This window comes from Mirounga angustirostris, unplaced genomic scaffold (genome assembly GCF_029215605.1).
Source record: "Mirounga angustirostris isolate CCGP_5_RB_7025 unplaced genomic scaffold, mMirAng1.0.hap1 SCAF_17, whole genome shotgun sequence".
NCBI classification, from domain to species: domain Eukaryota; kingdom Metazoa; phylum Chordata; class Mammalia; order Carnivora; family Phocidae; genus Mirounga; species Mirounga angustirostris.
Window position 1 is genome coordinate 11,539,641 of NW_026991725.1, and position 22,667 is coordinate 11,562,307.

At 38.2% G+C, this 22,667-nt stretch overlaps 1 protein-coding gene across 1 annotated transcript in view; it reads right to left on the reverse strand.

Annotated features, from left to right (window-relative positions):
* APPBP2 (amyloid beta precursor protein binding protein 2) overlaps nt 1-22,667 on the reverse strand; it is a 61,517-nt gene that overhangs the window by 14,535 nt on the left and 24,315 nt on the right. Inside the window, exons 2-6 of the mRNA XM_045889311.3 lie at nt 20,552-20,640; nt 18,172-18,323; nt 16,531-16,654; nt 4,312-4,480; nt 299-388 (exon numbers count right to left, since the gene is read on the reverse strand). Of these exons, the coding sequence (XP_045745267.1) occupies nt 299-388; nt 4,312-4,480; nt 16,531-16,654; nt 18,172-18,323; nt 20,552-20,640 (624 nt within the window). The remainder of the gene's footprint in view (nt 1-298; nt 389-4,311; nt 4,481-16,530; nt 16,655-18,171; nt 18,324-20,551; nt 20,641-22,667) is intronic.

The following is a 22,667-nucleotide window of genomic DNA, read 5'->3' on the forward strand; positions in this document are numbered from 1 at the left end:
AAAACAAAAGCAAACTCAAGCTAGAATAGCACCAAAATACTGCCTCAATCTGTAGTTCAGTAAGCTGAATTATCAAAATGATATTTTTCATGGGTTTTCTGGGTATAGAAAAATTAGCTCAATTCTATATGTAGATTTCTAAATCTGATTTCTACAACTGGGCAGAGAAACTCAGAAAATAGACCTTGTTAGTCCATGGAGTACGCAATATCTAACTTGTTAAATAACAGGTTAATTAAGACAAATTTAAAGCTTGCTAAATCCTGTAATACATTAATAATTTTAACATTATATTCACCTTAGAAGCTTGTCTTAAAACATCCACCACAACTTTGACTGGTAAGCCCACTGTGATTTCTTTCATTGCCTCGATGCACCATTTGTAAGCCTAAAAACATATTTAAAGAGCAAAAACTGATAAATCAAATTGACAGTATTTAATGAAATGACTGTGTATCTTTATCCCAAACTTTCAAGTACCTGAATAAGAATACACACAAAGTATTTACACTTACAATTTTCTGAGACTAAGTTTTCTTGAAAGTGTAAGTTTGCTATACTTTCTCTGAATAACTGACACACAGGAAATCAGGGGCATGTTCTCTCTTGCCCACAAGCCTTTGCATATACTGTTCCCTCTGCCTTATACATACATTTCTCTTTCCTGAACTAAATCCATATAACTTATTTTCCAGGTTTTAGCCCTAGATTAGGCTTCCTGTACTTTCTTCCCCTACTGGAATGCTTATTATTTTGTATCTTAATTGCCTGTTTGAGTGCTTACTTTGTGAGAGTTATTGTTCTAAGCACTTTATGTGCATTAACACTTTTAATTGACACACCAGTCCTATGAGATGCATACTATTATGTAAAACTGAAGTGCAGAGAGGTTAAGTACCAGGTAATGTGCTAACACCTAGGTATCTACTGGGAAATAAAACATAGTATGTCCTTCCTCTCCTAGTGCTTAGTGGAAGAAGAAAAAAAAAAGAGAAAACAAATTACTTTGGACAGTAAGAACTACTTCAAAGAAATAAAACATAGGGGCGCCTGGGTGGCTCAGTCGGTTAAGCATCTGCCTTTGGTTTAGGTCATGATCCCAGGGTCCTGGGATCAAGCTCCGCATTGGGCTCCCTGCTCAGTGGGGAGCCTGCTTCTCCCTCTCCCACTGCTCTCTCTCTCTCTCTGTCAAATAAATAAATAAATAAATCTTAAAAAAAAAAATACCATAAAAGAATCATAAAGAATGGGTGAGGGGAAAGGAAAAATTAGAAAATATTAAAAAACAAACATTTGTTTTCCTCTGTAAGCTTCCTTCTCTTCCATTCCACCTAAAATATTCAGAAGAAATTTTGATGTAAAAATGAAATGTATGTGATTTAGGCCAAAAAACCTGGTTTGTTTTTAAGATGTTAAATAAGCAGATTTTGTTCCAGAGTAGTAAGTTAAAATCTTTAGAACTGTAGTAGACTGTAATACTTCTTTAAAATATTTACTTCCTTGGGGAAGGATATACTTCCCTTCCACATCAAAGATGACAGTGGTCAAGTGATTTCCTTTGGTCAATTAAAAAATTAATTGAAATATGGAAGTGAAATGAGCAATTTCTGGGAAAAAGCTCTAAGAGCAAGCAGTACTTCCTCATGATGTTTTTGCCTCTACTCTAAGGCTGGTAATGTTTTAGACAGAGGATGTTCCATCACATGGGGTTTTGATCAAAGTGTAAACAGAATGTTAAGCAGAGCCACAGGCATCCCAAGACAGGATGTAGCATGAGTAAGAAATAAACTTATTTTTCCATGTCACTACTCTTTTGTCAGCATAGCCTAGGCCATGTTAATATCAAAATATGGTGCTAATTCATCAAACTATATCCTCAATATTTGTGTACTTTTCTGTAGCTATCAACGACAAACTTATTTATATATTTATTTATTATTATTATTTTTTAAAGATTTATTTGACAGAGAGACACAGCGAGAGAGGGAACACAAGCAGGGCAAGTGGGAGAAGGAGAAGCAGGCTTCCCGCTGAGCAGAGAGCCCGATGTGGGGCCCGAACACAGGCCCCTGGGATCATGACCTGAGCCAAAGGCAGATGCTTAACGACTGAGCCACCCAGGCACCCCAATTTATATATATTTTTAAAAGATTTTACTTGTCAGAGAGAGAGAGCACAAGCAGAGGGAGTGGCAGGCAGAGGGAGAAACAGGCTTCCTGCTTAGCAGGGAGCCCGATGCGGGGCTCGATCCCAGGACCCTGGGATCATGACCTGAGCCGAAGGCAGTTGTTAAGATGCTTAACAACTGAGCCACCCAGGCGTCCTAAAACTTATCTATATTTAAAATAAACTATCTGGGGCGCCTGGCTGGCTCAGTTGCTAGAGCATGTGACTCTTGATCTTGGGGTCATGAGTTCAAGCCCCACACTAGGCACAGAGCTTACTTTAAAAAAAGGCGGGGGGGGGCGCCTGAGTGGCTCAGATGGTTAAGCGTCTGCCTTTGGCTCAGGTCACGATCCCAGGGTCCTGGGATCGAGCCCCACATCAGGCTCCTGGCTCAGCGAGGAGCCTGCTTCTCCGTCTCCCTCTGTCTCTCTCCCTGCTCATGCTTTCTCTCTCTCTCTCTGTATCTCTGTGTCTCAAATGAATAAATAAAATCTTTAAAAAAAAAAAAAAAGGTGAGTTCTATGCATAGATAAATAAAGATGGTGGGGTACCTGAGTAACTTTTAAGGTTGGCATTTCTAATACTCAAACTGTTGTATATCGCACTTTCATTTCCAGTAAAGTCAGCTATCTACACAAAGGCCTTCTGTGAATGGGGTTCTTTGTTCTTGGTGTGTGAAAATAAAAGAGGTTGAGTTCTGTATTTGGGATGATAAGCTATGGAACAACCGCTGCACAGAAGGAGCAGCAAAACAATCCATCAACAGAACTAATTCAGCAGACATAGGAATTCATCCTCAAAAATAACCAGAAGAACATACCTAACACCCCCCTAAGAAACTGTAGGCATGTTGATAAGGATTTTAGATTTTTACATATAGATTTGATGCCTTCTTATATGGATATTAAGGATGATCCTAGCATCAGAGTTGCACAACATCACTTTATAATCATTCTAGGATTTTCGAGTTTTACCTCTAATTATAATTTTCCTTTAAATATGGAATAATGAGGCAAAAATCAAGACAGGGATAATTACAAAATATGAAAGCTAAATGACAGCTATGTGGCAACATAAAATAATTATGATATTCTTCCATAAAGAAAACAACCAAGTAAAGGAGTTAAACAGATATAGTTCACTTCTCAACTATATATTCATTAGCACTGAAGCATGAAATTAATAGCATAAAGACAGGAGTGAAGCTATCTTTCTTATAAGGCAGAAGGAGGAGCAAAATAATGCAAAAGAGTGTAAATAAAATCTAGCTTCCCATTAAAAGGAATGCCTTCAAGTTCTGAGAGTTCACCCAGAGCTACACATCCAATAAAAAAGCATCTATTAAGGGTTCATTTGACAGAACATACCCATGAAAATAATTTAGATATATATTTGGTCAAATTAAAAGAAAAAAAAAAAAAACAGGCCATAAACCATACATGTGTATGTTTAAAATACATCTCATGGTATACTCTTTTTGCCTCATTTTAAATATTCCATTACAAATGTGTAGTGCTTTAAGTAAACCTGACATGTGAGAATAAGATCTATTAAGACAAATAGAAGATTATATGATTTCTTTTTTAATATTTTTTATTTTTATTTATTTTTTTAAAGATTTTATTTATTTGACAGAGAGAGAGACAGCAAGAGAGGGAACACAAGCAGGGGGAGTGGGAGAGGGAGAAGTAGGCCTCCCGTTGAGCAGGGAGCCCGACATGGGGCTTGATCCCACCATGACCTGAGCTGAAGGCAGATGCTTAACGACTGAGCCACCCAAGTGCCCCCTTTTTTTTTAAATTGAGGTACAGTTGACACACAATGTTATAGTAGTTTCAGGTGTAGAACAGAGTGATTGGACCATTTTATACATTATGCTATGCTCACCACAGTAAGTGTAGTTACCATCTGTCACCATACAACATTATTACAGTATTATTGACTATATTCCCTATGTTGTACTTTTCATTACTATGACTTACTTGGTAACTGGACGCTTTCTACCTCTTAATAGCCTTTACCTACTTCATCCATCACTCCCTGCTCAGGTTGCTCTGTTTGTTTTTTTTGTTTATCTGTTTGTTTTGATTTTACCCTCTGTTTATAGCTACTTGATCACAATAAAATGCACTTCAAAATACTTACCTCATCATAGTGACTTTTTGCAAAGAGTAGTGCACACAGTTCTCCATATAGTGCAGCTTTGTTTGCTTGCTGGCCATGTTTTGAAAGTTTATCCATATATGTCTGAGCTAACTTAAATGTTTCTTCACCCAAGTGATATTTGCAGTTTCCATTTCGCACATGAAGCAACCTGCAAAAGCAGAAATAACATTCCTCTATTTTTGATATTTCCACCATGGTCCTCTTACAGATCACTACTTACTTAGTACCCAAATGAGTTAAGGAAACTAGATGCAAAAAGTAAGGTAGCACTGGAGAATAATGATCTGGCCCAAACCGAGATTGACTAAAACACATAAAGAGTATATGCTCTTTCCAGAAAGCTACCCATGATTAATCTCGCCCAACTCTGATTCTTTTTCTTCTTTATTTTGTATACTTTGGGCACTCAGTATGTGCTACATCTAATAGTTTTGTTCCAAATCCAAAAGTAATATAGCCTCATCATAAAAAATTTAGAAAACGATGAAAAAGGGCACCTGGGTGGCTCAGTCATTAAGTGTCTGCCTTCGGCTCAGGTCATGATCCCAGGGTCCTGGGATCGAGCCCCACATCGGGCTCCCCGCTCAGCGGGAAGCCTGCTTCTCCCTCTCCCACTCCCCCTGCTTGTGTTCCCTCTCTTGCTATGTCTCTGTCAAATAAATAAAACCTTAAAAAAAAAAAGATGAAAAACATAAAATCAATACCAAATACTATTACCTACCATTACTTTCCATTCTTTTTTCTAGTATATTTGTGCAACACCTGATAAGTAACCTCATCTCATGTTGCTTCATAAAAGCTCATTTTTTGTTATCTTTCTAGTAAGGTAAGTTCACTGAAAATAGTGGTATTGTCACCTATTTCTTTTAAAACCTTTATCTTCTATGGTGGAAAAATACAGAGTTCTTCATGCAGAGTAACTGTAAAACCATGTTAGACTATGTAATGATATGCAAGAGTAGCAGGTCAGACTGTGATACCAACAGACTACACATCTGCATAGGCTACGTAAAACAGAACAGTGAGGACCCGCCATGTATTTATGTATCTATTATAATGCTGGCTAGAACATTATGTGCATGTATCATGCCAATACAATTTTCTGAAAATGCTCAGCCCTGAGGGGGAAAAGGGTATAAAAATCATTTAAAAGAAACTGAGTATGGAGAATCTGGGAAGCACTCTTGAGAAATATAAAAAAAGAGGTATCTATTTTTTTTCTATCTACACCAAAAACATTAACAGATCAATGACCCAGGATGAGAAACATCTAACAATCTTCAAATCACTATCATTTCTTTGTACAGTCAGGGAAAACAGATGGAATAACTTCAAATGAACTAAGACTATTCAGTACGTGGCAGATACGATGCCAGTGTGCCTCCTTCCAACACTCATAGTTATCTGCTTTTAGAAAAGACTACAACACTCTTAAGCAAAATAATATACTAAGGCTAACCAAAAATTCTGAATGGAGTATCTTTTACATTACCAAATTCCAAATTAAAGCAGAAATACATATAGTAATTTTCAGGCTACTCTAGAATGGTGAGTTGATTGGATTCATATTTTTATGCAGAAATACAAAAGTAGAAAAAATGTTTTGGTATACAGAAAATTTTTCCTGCTAAAATAAGTGTACTGGTATAGAATAAAGAAAAAATGTCACTTGATGGCCAAATTGCTGATCTAATAACCAAGAAGTTTGCAATGATCTGTCACAATGGGAACCACATGTAGGAAAACAGAACTGAAATCTAGGAAAAGGTTACCTGAAAAAGAAATATGTAGTTCATATGACAAAGTTTTGAAAGACTCTTATAATTATTGACTGAACACCTATTATATACCAGTCATTTTTCTAGGTGAAAGGGATGTAGTGTAGTAAATAAGACCATAAGAAGCTTCACTCTAGGGGGAAGGAGTCTGAGGGTAGGCAGACAAACACACCAATAAGTAAGACTTTCATTTAAAAGTAAAAGCAGACTTTCATTTAAAAGTAAATGCTATGGGGACGCCTGCGTGGCTCAGTAGGTTAAGTGGCTGCCTTCAGCTCAGGTCATGATCCCAGGGTCCTGGGATGGAGCCCCACATCAGGCTCCCTGTTCAGCAGGGGAGTCTGCTTCTCCCTCTCCCTCTGCCCCTACTCATGTTCTCTCTCTCGCTCTCAAATAAAAATCTTTAAAAATAAATAAATAAAAATCAATGCTATGCATATCATAAAAATAAGGTAATATGATCAGGAGCTGCTTCTTTTTTTTTTAAAGATTTTATTTCTTAAATAAATTCAAACTCACAACCCTGAGATCAAGTGTTGCATGCTCTACTGACTGAGCCAACCAGGCACCCCATGATCAGGAACTTTTTTTTTTTTTAAGATTTTATTTATTTATTTGAGAGAATGGGAGACAGAGTACGAGAAGGGGGAGGGCCAGAGGGAGCAGCAGATTCCCTGCTGAGCAGGGAGCCCAATGTGGGACTCGATCCTGGGGCTCTGGGACCATGACCTGAGCCGAAGGCAGTCACTTAACCAACTGAGCCACCCACGTGCCCAGGAACAACTTCTTTTTTTTTTTTTTTAAAGATTTTATTTATTTATTTGAGAGAGAGCACATGAGAGGGGGGAGGGTCAGAGGGAGAAGCAGACTCCCCGCCGAGCAGGGAGCCCGATGCGGATCTCGATCCAGGGACTCCAGGATCATGACCTGAGCTGAAGGCAGTCGCTTAACCAACTGAGCCACCCAGGCACCCAACTTCTTCTTTTTTTTAAGATTTTATTTATTTATTTGACAGAGACACAGCGAGATAGAGAACACAAGCAGGAGAAGCGGGAGCCTGACACAGGGCCCGATCCCAGGACTCCGGGATCATGACCTGAGCCAAAGGCAGACGCTTAACTGACCACCCAGGCACCCCGGACTTCTTCTTTTTAAAGATTTGTCCATTTATTTGAGAGAGACAGAGAGAGAGAGAGAGACCGTGAGCATGTGTGCTCGCGAGCAGCTAGAAGGAGCAGAGGGAAAGAAACTCAAGCAGACTCCATGCTCAGCATGGAGCCCAATGTGGGGCTTGATCCCACCACCCGAGATAGCAAGCTGAGCTGAAATCAAGAGTTGGATGCCCAACCAACTAAGCCCCCAGGTGCCCCAATGATCAGGAACTTAAAAAAAAAAAAAAAAAATTTATTTGAGAGAGAGTGCGAACTACCCAGATACCCCTAGCAGGAACTTCTTTAAGGAGGTTCTCAGGGTAGACAGGGAAGAATTCTCTTGATAAGTTAACATTTTAGTTGACACCTAAATGATGAAGAAGCAATCACGTAAAGGTCTGGGAGGAAGCATGTTTCAAACAGAAGGAATAATTGGGGCGCCTGGGTGGCTCAGTCAGTTGAGTGTTGGACTCTTGATTTCAGCTCAGGTCATGAGATCAAGCCCCATGTCGGGCTCCAAGCTCAGAGGGGAGTCTGCTTGGGGTTCTCTCCTTCCCTCTCCGTCTGTCCCCCTTTCTATAAAATAAATAAACCTTAAAAAAAATCTCCTTCAAACAGAAGGAATAACAAGTGCAAAGCCCTGAGAAAGGGAAAAAAAAATTCTGGCGTCATCAAAGAACAGACAAAAGACCAACCTGTCTGAGGTACTATGAATAAAGGATTATATAAAAAGAGATGAAAAAGCAGAGATTGGGGGCGCCTGGGTGGTTCAGTCAGTTAAGTGTCTGCCTTCAGCTCAGGTCATGATCTCTGGGTCCTGGGACAGAGCCCCATGTTGGGCTCCGTGCTCAGCGAGGAGCCTGCTTCTCCCTCTCCCTCTGCCGCTTCCCCTGCTTGTGCTCTCTCTAATAAATAAATACAATCTTAAAAAAAAAAAAAGCGGAGATTAGGAAGATTTTATAGGGCCTTGCCAGTCTGGGCAAGAAATTTTGGTTGTAATAGTGAGGTATGACTTATCCCCTACAGCAACACTAAAAGAATTTCCTGAGATGTTCTGGATCTGCTCTGCTCAATCTGGTAGCCACTAGTCACAAGTGGCTACTGAGTATCTCAGATGTGCCTAGTGTGACTGAGGACTGTTTTAATTTTTAACTTTATAGTCATATATGGTTGATGGCTACCATACTGAACAGTGCAACTCTAAAAGGATTGCTCTGGCTACACTGTGGAAAATGGATTATAGGGGCACCTGGGTGGCTCAGTTGGTTAAGCAGCTGCCTTCAGCTCAGGTCATGATCCCAGGGTCCTGGGATCAAGTCCCGCATCAGGTTTCCTGCTCAGTGAGGAGCTTGCTTCCCCCTCTGCCCCTTCCCCTCTTTGTGCTCTTTCTCTCTCGCTGGCTCTCTCTCAAATAAAAATCTTTAAAAAAAAAGAAAGAAAGAAAGAAAATGGATTACAATAAAGCCAAGAGTGGAAGCAAGGCAATCAGGACAGAGGTATTACAATAATCCAGAAGAAAAAAAGACCTTGAGAAAAAAGGATAGGTATTAGAGATACAGAGTTGATAGTTACCTAACTGGTTCAATAGGAAAAGGTTAAACTCAAGCATAGATTGTAAATTCACAGAATGAAAAGAATAGTAGTCACCTCTCATTTCTACAATACTAAGAATTGCATTTCCAACAACATTCACTGTAGATATTCCTCCTAAAAATAAATTTCTAGAAATTATTTAATAATTGGCATATGATGGGATAGCAAACTAAGTTTTTTTTTTTTTTTTAAAGATTTTGTTTATTTATTTGACAGAGAGCACAAGTAGGCAGAGAGGCAGGCAGAGGGAGAGGGAGAAGCAGACTCCCTGCTGAGCAGGGAGCCCGACGCGGGGCTCGATGACAGGACCCTGGGATCATGACCTGAGCCGAAGGCAGCCGCTTAACCGACTGAGCCACCCAGGCGCCCTGCAAACTAAGTATTTTAAGTCAGAAAAGCACAGCTGGTTATTTTCTCCAGTCTGTGCTGTCTATTGAAACAAAAGGGCAAATTAAACATATGGAGACTCTTTAGGGTCTGTATATCCATCTGGGCTGACACGGAGCAGGATGAAGGATCCAAGAAACTTTTGGTCCAACTGAGGATCTAATTTTGTGTTAATACTCAGCCTAATGAAAAGGCAGGTTCTCAAGGTTCTCCAAATGTGGTTCTCCAATGTAAGCACAGTATTTTATTATTTTTAAAAAAGATTAAAAATTTTTTTTTAAAGATTTTATTTATTTTTTGAGAGAGAGTGAGAGCAAGCATGAGAGGGGAGAGGGTAGGAGGGAGAAGCAGACTCCCTGCCAAGCAGGGAGCCCGCTGTGGGACCTGATTCCAGGACTCGAGGATCATGACCTGAGCCGAAGGCAGTTGTTTAACCACTGAGCCACCCAGGTGCCCCCAAAAAGATTTTATTTTTAAGAGCAGTTTTAGGGGTGCCTGGGTGCTCAGTCAGTTAAGTATCTGACTTTGGCTCAGGTCATGATCCCGGGATCCTGGGATCAAGCCCTGTGTGGGGCTCCCCACTCAGCAGGGAGTCTGCTTGTCCCTCTACCCCCATACCCCCCGGCTCGTGCTTTCTTTCTCTCTCAAATAAATAAATAAAATCTTAAAAAAAAAAAGCAATTTTAGGTTCACAGTAAAACTGAGAAGGTACAAAGATTTCTCATATACCCTCTTTCCCATAGTACGTTATTTTTAAAATACAATCACATCTACTTGATCGAGAGCTATTGTCAAAAATAATTACATTTAGGGCGCCTGGGTGGCTCAGTTGGTTAAGCAACTGCCTTCGGCTCAGGTCATGATCCTGGAGTCCCGGGATCGAGTCCCGCATCGGGCTCCCTGCTCGGCGAGGAGCCTGCTTCTCCCTCTGACCCTGCCCCCTCTCATGTACTCTCTCTCATTCTCGCTCTCTCAAATGAATAAATAAATCTTTAAAAAAAAATTACATTTAATTGGTTAAACGAGTCATTGTTTGAATGGCAAATATACAAATTTTTTTTTAAGATTTTATTTTTAAGTAATCTCTACACCCAACGTGGGGCTCAAACTCACAACCCTGAGATCAAGAGTTGCATGCTCTACTGACTGAGCCAGCCAGGCACCCCTACAAGTTTAAAAGTCATTAGTTTATGAATATATTCACTGTAAGACTAAGCAAGATGACTAGTTAGATCCTCATCGGACACAACAAAAATAAATACATTAAAAGTAAATGTGAAGGGGGTCGCCTGGGTGGCTCAGTCATTAAGCGTCTGCCTTCAGCTCAGGTCATGATCCTAGGGTCCTGGGATCACGTCGGGCTGGCTCCCTGCTCAGCAGGAAGCCTGCTTCTCCCTCTCCCCACCCCACCGCTTGTGTTTCCTCTCCCGCTGTCTCTCTCTGTCAAATAAATAAATAAAATAAAAATCTTAAAAAAAGTAAACATGAAGGAAAAGAATCTCTCTCCTGCTTACAAGAGTATGTCTCTAAGAACTATTTAAGAATTTTGGAAATAGCGGTGCCTGGGTGGCTCAGTCGTTAAGCGTCTGCCTTTGGCTCAGGTCATGATCCCAGGGTCCTGGGATAACCAGCTGTGCTTTTCTGACTTAAAATACTTAGTTTGCTATCCCACCATTGCTTCCCTGCTCTGTGGGAAGCCTGCTTCTCCTTCTCCCACTCCCCCTGCTTGTGTTCCCTCTCTCGCTGTGTCTCTCTGTCAAATAAAATTAAAAAGAAAAAAAAAAGTCTCTTATAAAAAAAAGAATTTTGGAAATAAATGATTATAAAGGGAGGGTTGAATAATAAAGACTGTTATATATTCTTTTTTATTGTGGTGAAATATGTAACATAAAATTTGCCATATTAACTACTTCAAGCATACAATTCAGTGCCATTATATTCACCACGTTGTGCAATCATCACCACCGTCTATTTCCGAAACCTTTTCATCACTCCAAAAAATAAACACTCTGTAAAAAGCAATCGCTTCCCATTCTCCCTTTATCCCAGCTGCACCATTTTACACTTCCATTAGCAAAGATCCCAATTTCTCCGCATTCTTGATAAGTTTTTTTTTCTTTAATTTCAGCCATGCTGGTATGTGTAAAGTGGTATCTAATGTTTGATTTTCATTTCCCTAATGAAAAATGATGCTGAACATCTTTTCATGTGCTTATTAGCTGTTTTATCCTCTTTTTTAGACGAATGTGTACCCAAGTCCTTTACCCATTTTTTAATCAGGTTGTTTGTTGTTGTTGAGTTGTAGTGCTTCATACATTCTGGATAATAGACCCTTATCTGATATATGATCTGCAAATATTTTCTCCAATTCTCCAATTCCACTTTCTTGATAACATCCTTTGATGCACGTAGTTTTTTATTTTGATGAAATCCAACTGACCTGTGAACAGAGATGGTTTTACTTCTTTCTTTCCAATATGGATGCCTTTTTTCTTTTTCTTGTCTAATTTCTTTAGTTAGAACTTTCAGGACAATGTTGGATAACAGTAGTAGTGAAAGCAGGCATCCTTGGTCTTGTTCTTGATCTTCGGGACAAAGCTTTCAGTCTTTCACCATGGAATATGATGTCAGCTATGGGTTCTTCATAAGTGCTATCATGCTGAGGAACTCTTCTGTTCCCAGTTTTCTGAATGTTCGATTACGAAAAGGTGTTGCATTTTGTCAAATGTCTTTTGTGTCTATTGAGAGGATTGTGTTTTTTTCCTGCTTTTTAAGATTTTTATTATTTTTTAAATATTTAATTCATTTATTTGTGAGACAGAGAGAGAGTGTGCGCACAAGCAAGGAGAGGAGCAGGCAGAGGGAGAAGCAGGCTCCCCGATGAGCAAGGAGCCCTCTGAGGGGCTCAATCCCAGGACTCTGGGATCATGACCTGAGGCATGATGCTTAACTGACAAAGCCACCCAGGCATCCCTCCTCCTTTCTTTTAATGTGGCTTATTGGCTTCACTGACTTTATGTTAATCATCGCTGCATTCCTGGAATAAATCCCAATTAGTCATAGTGTATAATCCTTTTATATGCTATTAGTCTGATTTGCTCGTATTTTGTTGAGAATTTTTACATCTGTATTCATAGAGGATATTAGCCTGTAATTTTCTTTTCTCTTTTCTGACTTTGGTATCAGGGTAATGCTGGCCTCACAGAATGAGTTAGGAAGTGTTCCTTCCTCCTTAATTTTCTGGAAGGCTTTGAGAAGGTCTCGTGTTAATTCTTTAAATGTTTGGTAGCATTCACTTAATGAGGTCTTCTGGTCCTGGAGTTTTCTTTGTTGGAAGGTTTTTTTGTTTTGTTTTGTTTTTAAAGTAGGCTCCATGAACACTGTGAAGCCCAATGTGGGGCTCTAACCCTGAGATCAAGACCCTGAGCTGAAATCAAGAGTTGGACACTTAACCAGCTGAGCCACCCAGGTGCCCCATGTTGGAAGGTTTTTGATTACTGATTCAATCTCTACTTGTTACAGGTTTGTTGAGATTTTCTTGGGCCAATTTAAGCAATTTGTTCATTTCTAGGAATTTGTCTATTTCAGCTACATTATCTAATCTGTTGGCATACAGCTGTAGATAGGGTTCTCTTATGATTCTATTTCTGGAAGGTTGGTAGTGATACCTTGACTTCTATTTCTGATTTTAGTCATTTGCATCTTTTTTTTTTCTCCCCCAGTCTAGTGTGGTTTTAATTTTAAGTGTGGGAGCAGAGCATTGTGAAATGCTGCAGATACTGCTGGCTCCCTAACTAACAGCCATTTTTCCTACCTCATGCTTTGGTGCAGAACCCTGATTTTGTTTAGGCACTGACCCCTTTCTCATAGGATTCAAGAATAAATCATGAGTAGTTTAAGCCAATCACAGTGTAGTGGTCCTACTCTGTTTGCCAGTGATTGATTCAGAAGTCACCAAATGACCTAGCTCTGGCCAATGAGACTCCAAGATAGGCAGGCTGGTTGGGTCCTGAGAAAGGTTCCCTGTCATTAAAGATAAAATATGGAGCTTGGAAAGGAAGTCTTTCTTCTGCTGGACAATATGAAATCTGCATGTGATATTTCAAACCATGGCAGCATTCTTAAAACCACTTGGGAGCTGGTCAAAGTCAAAACCAGCACCAAGAACAGAAAAGCAGATATAGGGAAAAAATTTAGTTCCTTGATAACTTATATGAATTCTGAATTAACCTACCCTGGGGCACTTAACATTGTATTAATTATCTTTTTATCAAGTTATGTGTGTTTTGGGGGTATACTGCTTATATAGATAGCTGCTATCTTATTTGCTATACAAGGGGTTTACAACCTTTTTGGTGGACTTATTTTATTAGCAATATCCCTTTTGTATCAACTGATGGTTTTTAGTATATGTGCTGCCAAAGCGATACTGTTTAGGGGTATTTTAACAATATATAGCTGGATTTCATTTTTTTTTTTTTTTTAAAGATTTTATTTATTTATTTGAGAGAGAATGAGAGAGAGCACATGAGAGGGGGGAGGGCCAGAGGGAGAAGCAGACTCCCCGCTAAGCAGGGAGCCCGATGCGGAACTCGATCCCAGGACTCCAGGATCATGACCTGAGCCGAAGGCAGTCGCTTAACCAACTGAGCCGCCCAGGCGCCCTGGATTTCATTTTTTAAACCTCTTGGTAGATACCACCTTTTCATAGAGGAACTGAACCCATTTACATGTATTGTGATGATAGTTATATTTTGTTTTAAGCTTTTCATATTATTTTTCATTTGTCATTAGTTAGCTTTTTTTCATTTATCATACTTAGTTATTTCCTCTCTTCTCTTTGTTTTTATCTAGTTTGGACAATTTTCCAATCATTCTTACCCCTACTCCCACTACCCTAATTTAAAATGTCTATCATATTTTTCCATTATATAAGTCATTATGTATCTAACCCTAGCACTGATAATGTTTGAACATTAAATGACAGACATTCCTACTCCACTCACTGAGACCTTTATAACACCTTCTTGTACCACTACATTTTCTCAAATGTTTATTTTTTTTTTTTAAAGATTTTATTTATTTAATTGACAGAGAGAGAGACACACAGCGAGAGAGGGAACACAAGCAGGGGGAGTGGGAGAGGGAGAAGCAGGCTTCCCGCTTAGCAGGGAGCCTGATGCAGGGCTCGATCCCAGGACTCTGGGATCATGACCTGAGCCGAAGGCAGTTGCTTAACCAACTGAGCCACCCAGGCGCCCTCAAATGTTTATTTTTAAAAGGCTATCATATATGCCCAATATAAAGCAACCTGAATATAGTAACAAGAGCCTCCATTTTCTACCCAAAAAGGTTTTTTTTTGGCTAACTTGAATATATCAAGTTTAAGGAATATATAGGATAACATTTTTAAACTTATAATATTTAAATCATCTTTATGTTATATATACCTATCTAAAATCTAAATTAAATTTTTAAAAATTTAAAAAATTTTTAAATTTTTTCTCCTTGCAATTTATGAAATAATATTATCCAAACTATCCACATACATCTAAAAACATTTACCTTCATCATCACCCTAACTAGTTTTTGAGTCATCTAACAGTTTTTCAGAGTAAAATGTTTTTACTTGTTTGAAAATCAGCACTTTTTGAGTCTGGTATGATGTTGCCAGAAATTTTATCCAAAGTACCATAACCATTTGCAAAGCATTAAAATTGCTGGGCTTTTCCGACCCACCTAAGGCAAGTAGATATCCACAATCTCCACAACCAAGCCACTTATTGCATCCCGTTTTAAAGCAGTATTTAAAAAGGCAGTTAAGGGGCGCCTGGCTGGCTCAGCTGGAAGAGCATGTGACTTGATCTCAGCTGATCTTGGGGTCATGAGTTCGAACCCCACGTTGGGTATAGAGATTATGAAAATACCATAAACTTTAAAAAGGCAGTTAATAAAAATATCTAACATAACTGATAAGATTATGACCTCCAGAATAATTCTGAATGTGTTAAATCCCATTACTCCCTCAAAATGAAAATTCTGCCAGGTGGTCTCTATGAGCTTCCTGACACTGGCACTGGCTGAGGTTTCAGGCTAACATTTCTTTCTCAAACAGTACTGTGTTGTTCAAAATGATACACTTAAAAGAACATCACATTACATGAGGGGCTTTGTAAGGCAACTCTCTTTACTAAAGGTTCATTTTCAGGGAAAAAAAAATCTTACCTGACATTTTATAGTATGTGGTAACTGAGAATTTCTGTTTTGTGTTACTTCTAAAATCTCCCTTTCATTTCCACTTTGAAAAAAAAATCCTTACTTAAGACATACTACAAATTCCCAATTTGTTCTTCATTCTCTTTCTACTTCATTTACATGTAACTATATATTACAATATTCACTGCTTACCACCATTTCTGTATCTTCTCCTATCTTCAGAAGTGTTACTACTGGGCTTTTATTTGGTTAGAGAAATTCTTTGAGTATTTTCCTCAGCTCAAATACATGGAAGTATACTGCATCCTTATGTATTTGAAAATTCTTTATTTTACACCCAGAAGTTGGTGAAGTATAGTGTTTTCTCTCAGTAACGGAGATATTTCTACTATCTTCTAGCTTCCAATTTCTATGTATTCTTTGATTTTAGGAAATTCAATTGTGTAGGGCTCAGAGTTTTTTTTAAAATCTAGAATCAAGTCTTTCCCTCATCAGTTCAGGAAGTTTGTTGTCACACCTAGAATTCCAAAAATACACCAATACTGTAATTGTGACTATTTCTGGGCAATAGAATTGTAGATAATATTGATTCTCTCCATAATTTTCTGTTACATGCATAGAAAAAATAAAGACAGTAAAAACAAAGAGTTACTTCTAGACTTGCTTGCCTTTCAAGTACATCTGTTAAAAAAAAAAGTTATTTATAAGTAAGATACTAATCTTCTTATACACAATTCTAGAAATGTCAACAGCAAGGGTAAAAAAATGACACCCAAGGAAAATATATTTATTTTACCAGCATCCAGTGCCTAGCACAGTTCTGAGTACACTGAGGCATTCGATAAATAGATGGTGAGTGAACAGAACACACAAGCTCTATGACAAAGGAAAAAATATTAAGCTAAGATGACTATAGCAAGTTAACTATATTTTGGAGATGAGAGACAGGAGGCCAGACTAATGAAACTGTGACATATTAAATATCACCTCAGAGGTTTATTCAAGTACGCTTATAAGAGCTAAAACTATAAAAGCCACTAAGGACCATTATAGTAGGATCTGTTCCAACTTACCTCACACAACATTCTACTGCACGAAACCAATGAAGCATCTCATCATGTAGAGTACACAACTGAAGACAGGACAGAAAAACTTTCTCAGCATCACTGTACCAGCCTGCATCTGAAAGAAAGCCACCTAAAGGACAAGAAAACCAGGTACTTTAAATAATTTAATAAATCACTTAAAAGCTAAAGTGACATGCTTAAAATGAGTATCATCTAAAATGAAAACACTCATAATATTAAAGTCCTGTGTTTGGCCCAAAATAAAGATACTGTGAAACAAAAAACAAAACAAAACAAAAACTTTTAAACTCGGGTAATGAGATCAAAGTTGAGGCCTTGAATAAGAGTCAAGAATTTTAACCTCTAAAAATACTCCGTAGCCTAAGAAATGACATTTTCCAGTTAATTAGCCATATATTCTAATGATCCTAACATTTTCAAGTTGCAGGGTAAACATAACTTTTCAATTTCTCCATACCCAATTTCAAAGAACACCTCAATAAAGCTATCATTAAAAAAATTATCTCTATCACTGTATACTTTTGGTATGAAGTTTTTTTCACTGTTTTGGTAATTTTAGGATCCAGACCAATAATGTAATCATGAGTTTGTTAGAACTTGGTTCTATCTCCAAGATATTTCTTCAATCTGGCTCATTACAATGGCCAGATACTGGTATAATAAATGTTTGTGGAGATGACAGAGGACCTCAATGAACACTAACCTTCCTGCCTTTCATTTTTATTGATTCTAAAGTTGTTCTCCCACAGATTTTTACACGACCATCTAGGACTAAAGGGATGCCAACCTTAACATTCATCAAGATCACCCTCTCTTGTTAGAGACATTCTTTGGTCACAATTCTTGGTTGCAGTTTATATTCCATGGGACTACCAAAGGATAAATGCTGAGTGTTTTTTTTTTTTAGAAAAAAAAGTTCTGAAGTTCCTCCAGCAACTACGAATACAAAGAATTTTTCTAAGACTAAAGGAAATGATCGTGAAAATGTGTTGGGCAAAGAAAATATATGTGCATGTGTAAAAGAGCTAAAACATGCACATGCAAGTGAGAAGTTAAACATGAGAGTCTGGGGACGCCTGGGTGGCTCAGTCGTTAGGCATTTGCCTTCTGCTCAGGTCATGATCCCAGGGTCCTGGGATCGAGCCCTGCACTGGGCTCCCTGCTTGTCAGGGGCACAGAGATTCTCTCTCTCCCACTCCCTCTACCCGCCCCCCTCACCCAAGATAACATTTAAATGCCTACTGTAGGGGCACCTGGGTGGCTCAGTTGGTTAAGCGTCTGCCTTCGGCTCAGGTCATGATCCCAGGATCCTGGGATCAAGCCCCACATTGGGCTCCCTGCTCAGTAGGAAGCCTGTTTCTCATTCTCCCTCTGCCGCTCCCCCTGCTTGTGCTCTCTTGCTCCTCTCTCAAATAAATAAATAAAATATTTAAAAATAAATAAATGCCTACTGTAGTGTTTGGCCCAAAGTTAACATCCAATAAATCACATCTAATTTTTCTGATGTTTTTCTCATAACCTCCTTATGTAGACTTTGGGAATGCCCTGGTTGAATCTTTTATTGTTAGTAGGTTTAATACGAGTCATATTATAGGACAGATACTCCTCTATTTTACTATTACCTACCTAAAACAAAGCCAACCTGAATGGCTTTTTCTTTTACTGCAGCATCTGATTCTGCTATGTAAGAGCACCGCCTACTGAATGAGTAGGCCAAGACTGAAGCAACTTTCACACCATGATCCATCAAAGCCTGGAAACAATGATGAAGCAAATGTCTGCAAGATAAGAAAAGGTTATTTTATAAAGGTAACATATTTTATAGTTTTACAAAGTGCTAGCTTGCTTTTTAAAAAATAACAGTACTATTATTTTCCAAGATGGAACAAGATAAAAAACCTTTTGCCTTATAAATTACGAGGCTACAATAATCCACAATTTAGCCTAATATCTTTATTCAGTAGATTACTGAGTGATCCTGCATGTGTAAACTAATGGCAGTAAAGAGTAAAACTAACTTTTAAAAACCAAATCATCTTATAATTCAATAATAACCCAATTTAAAAATGGGCAATGGATTTGAATAGAGATTTCTCCAAAGAAAATATACAAATGACCAATAAGCACATGAAAAGATGATCAACATCATTAATCATTAGGGATATGCAATCCAGAATCACAATGAGATATCACTTCACACCCTGTAGGATATGATTACTATTCTAAAAAAGTGATGGCAAAATATGTAAACACTGGAACTCTCATACATTGATGGTAGGAATGTAAAATGGTACTGCCACTATGGAAAATAGTTTTGAGGTTACTAAAAAAGTTAAACATAGGGTGATCATATGTATATACCCTAGTTACATATACAAGAGAACTAAAAACATTTGTCCACACAACATCTTGTCCATAAATGTTCATGGCAGCATTAGCAGAATAGCCAAACAGCCAAAATGTTCATCAACAGATGACTAGATAAACAAAACACAGTATATTCATACAATGGAAATTATTCAGCCATAAAAGGAAAGAAGTACTGATACAAGCAACAACATGAATAAACCTTCAAAACGTTGTAAGTAAAAGAAGCCAGTCACAAAAGACCATATATTGTATGATTCCCTTTATATGAAGTGTCTAGAATAGGTAAATTCTGAGACAGAAAGTCGATTAATGGTAGTCCAGGGTAAGAGGAAATAGGAAGTGATTGTTAATGGGTACAGGATTTCTTTTCGGGGTGATGAAAATGTTCTAGAATTAGACAGTGGTGATGGTTGCAAAACCTTGTGAATACACTAAAAGCCACTGAACTGTACAATTTAAAATGGTCAATGTGGTGGTATGTGAATTATATCCCAATAAAAAAAATTTTAAATAAAAAGATTGTAAATAACGGAATCACTGCTTTGGATAATGGGGGGAAAAGTCAAACTACATGCTTTTAGTTTCACAAATATATTTAACACTTACCAAGGGATTTGGACTTGGTGAAAGATAACCTGAGAGATGAAAGAGAGGTATTCCACTAAATCTTTACAATGGCCATGTTTAGAATTGTATAGAGAAATTCAAATCCCAGAAAGCTAATCTTTTCTTAAATAATGGTTTTTTTGTTTTTTTAAGATTTTATTTATTTATTTGACAGAGAGAGACAAAGCAAAAGAAGGAACACAAGCAGGGGGAGTGGGAGAGGGAGAAGCAGGCTTCCCGCCCAGCAGGGAGCCTGATGTGGGGCTCGATCCCAGGACCCTGAGATCATGACCTGAGCCGAAGGCAGACGCTCAACGACTGAGCTACCCAGGCGCCCCTTCAAGAATGTTTTTAGAAAGTTTTTCTGTAGCCTTCTTTTACCAAAATGAAGTTCTCATTTATGGTTTTTTTTTTTTTACGGATTAATTTTAACTATTCAACTGAAAGTTTCTCTATAGTACAAAGGCCATATTTCAAAGTTACCCCTGAACAGTGAAATTACGTTATTTACTTGTTTATTATTTTATCATTCTTCTCTAATAAAAAATCCACGAGGAAGAGACGTTGTAGATCTTATTCACTGCCATAATCCCAGCATCTTGAACAGTACTTAAACCTAACACATCCTAGGCATTCAACAAGTATATACTTAATTTGTTGAACAAATGGAACTTGGCAATATTCATATTAGAAATCAGCAATATTTTATAAAAACTACATTCTTATTTTCCTAAGGTTAGGAAAAACAAATGGCTTTTAAAGCAAATTTCGGGAAGACTGCTGCTACAGAGAATAGCAAGTATAATCAAAGGTTGTGTCACTATACCTGTATGTGACTCTTACTATATGGTAACAGCTACCATGGGAAAGATGAATTCAATCTCCTTCTCTTGAACACAAAAAACAAGGAGGTACTGATGGTTTCACAACAATGGGAATGCACTCAATGCCACTGAAGTAAACTTAAGAAGTTACAATGGTACAATTCAGGTATGTATAGTTTACCATAATTTTTAAAAAGTAATTTTACCTTTTATCCAAAGCTCTCAATACTTTAGCAAAAACTTCCAATTCACAAAATTCACTGCCCAGTTGACATAAGCGTCCCTGTTGGTAAAGCTGAAATGAAAATGAAAAAGGTAATTTAAAAATGTTAATTTAAATTTCTACTTTAGTTATACTTATGGATATAATTTGACGGACTTAATATTTGATTATTTAATGGATACTACCCAAAGTCAGTATTATAACACAGCAGGATCAGGAAGCATACTTCTGCTGTCTAAGAGAAATATAACACTAAATTAACAATTTTTTTTTAGAGGGGGGAAGGGGCAGAGGGAGAGAGACAATCCTAAGCAGGCTCCATGCCCAGTGTGGAGCCTGACACAGGGCTCAATCTCACAACCCTGAGATTATGACCTGAGCCCAAACCAAGAGTCACATGCTTAACTGACTGAGCCACCCAGGCATCCCTAAATTAACAAATTTCTACAATTCATATAAAACATTTTAATAGTTGTATATAAAGTTAAAAATTAATATTTATAAAATAATATCTGGTGCATGTTAAATACTACAAAGTGCTATATAATTATTTATTAAATAAACTTTATAAGTTAGGGGGCACCTGGGTGGCTTAGTTGGTTAAGTATCTGCCTTTGGCTCAGGTCATGATCTCATGGGTCCTGGGATCAAACCCCAGATTGGGCTCCCTGCTCAGTGGGGAGTCTGCTTCTCCCTCTCCTTCTGTCTCTCCCCCTTTCTCTCTCTTGCCCTCTCTCAAATAAAATCTTAAAAAAAAATAAAGTAAATAAAGTAATCCAGGATGAAAAAATAAATAAAAACAAAAGTAATCCAAGATGGCAGGATTTCTAATCATGTCACAATCATTTATTCATTTTGCCTGACTTTTTAGAACTTTTGTTCTAAAAATTTATTTATTTGAGGGAGAGAGAGAGCGCAAGAGTGAGTGCATGGGGGGAGGGGCAGAGGGAGAGGGAGAGGATCTCAAGCCAACTCCACACCAAGTGAGGGAGGAGCCCGATCTCATGACCTGGAGGTCATGACCTGATCTGAAAGCAAGAGTCAGGCACTCAACTGACTGAGCCACCCAGGTACCCCTAGAACTTCTTTTAAAAATAACATTTTAGGGGCACCTGGCTGGCTCGGAAGAACATGCAACTTGATCTTGGGGTTGTGAGTTCAAGCCCCACATTGGATGCAGGAATTACTTAAAAATAAAATCTTAAAAAAAAAAAGAAAGAAAAGAGAAAAATAACATTTTAACAAATGTGTTAAATGTTTATCACCATTAATACATGCACCCAGTTAAAAAGAGACAAATACTACTACTCCACTCCAGCTTCACCAAATGCTTTTGAATTTATTAAATACAGTGCCTTAGAAGGCTGGAATTTTGTTTTATTAATTCACTTTACAGGCATTTAACTCTTAGCTCAGTTGACAGAACATGGGTTTCAAAGAGAAGACAAGATCAATTTAGAATTCATTTGCCAAACTGGCCAGTTAACTTTGTGCAGGGAAAATATACCACAAACTCAGTCAGCTAGTTCTTGGGAATAAATCACTAGTCACAATGGAAGCCAGGTCAAATTAGGTAGATATTTTAATGCAAATCAATAATGACAGCTGTGAAAAATCCCTAACTGCTGAAGGCGGGAAGAGACAAGGGACCACCACATGCCCTGGAACGGAAGGGAGAAATGTTATTTTTACATTAAAATGGTTAGACAGTCGGGCGCCTGGGTGGCTCAGTTGGTTAAGCCACTGCCTCTGGCTCAGGTCCGGATCCTGGAGTCCTGGGATCGAGTCCCGCATCGGACTCCCTGCTCGGCGGGGAGTCTGCTTCTCCCTCTGACCCTCCCCCTTCTCATGCTCTCTCGCTCTATCTCATTCTCTCTCTCTCAAATAAATAAATAAAATCTTTAAAAAAAAAAATGGTTAGACAGTCATATTATCAGTAAATCTTTATAAGGAAAGATTTGCTAATTTTGGAGATGATTATGTTTTCTGCTATAGAAAGAGCTTCTAGGAATGTACACAGTAAAATTAGTATTATTAATCACTGTCATACTTACTTTGACTATTAACCAATAGAGACTAACTTAGGGAAAATAAATCTG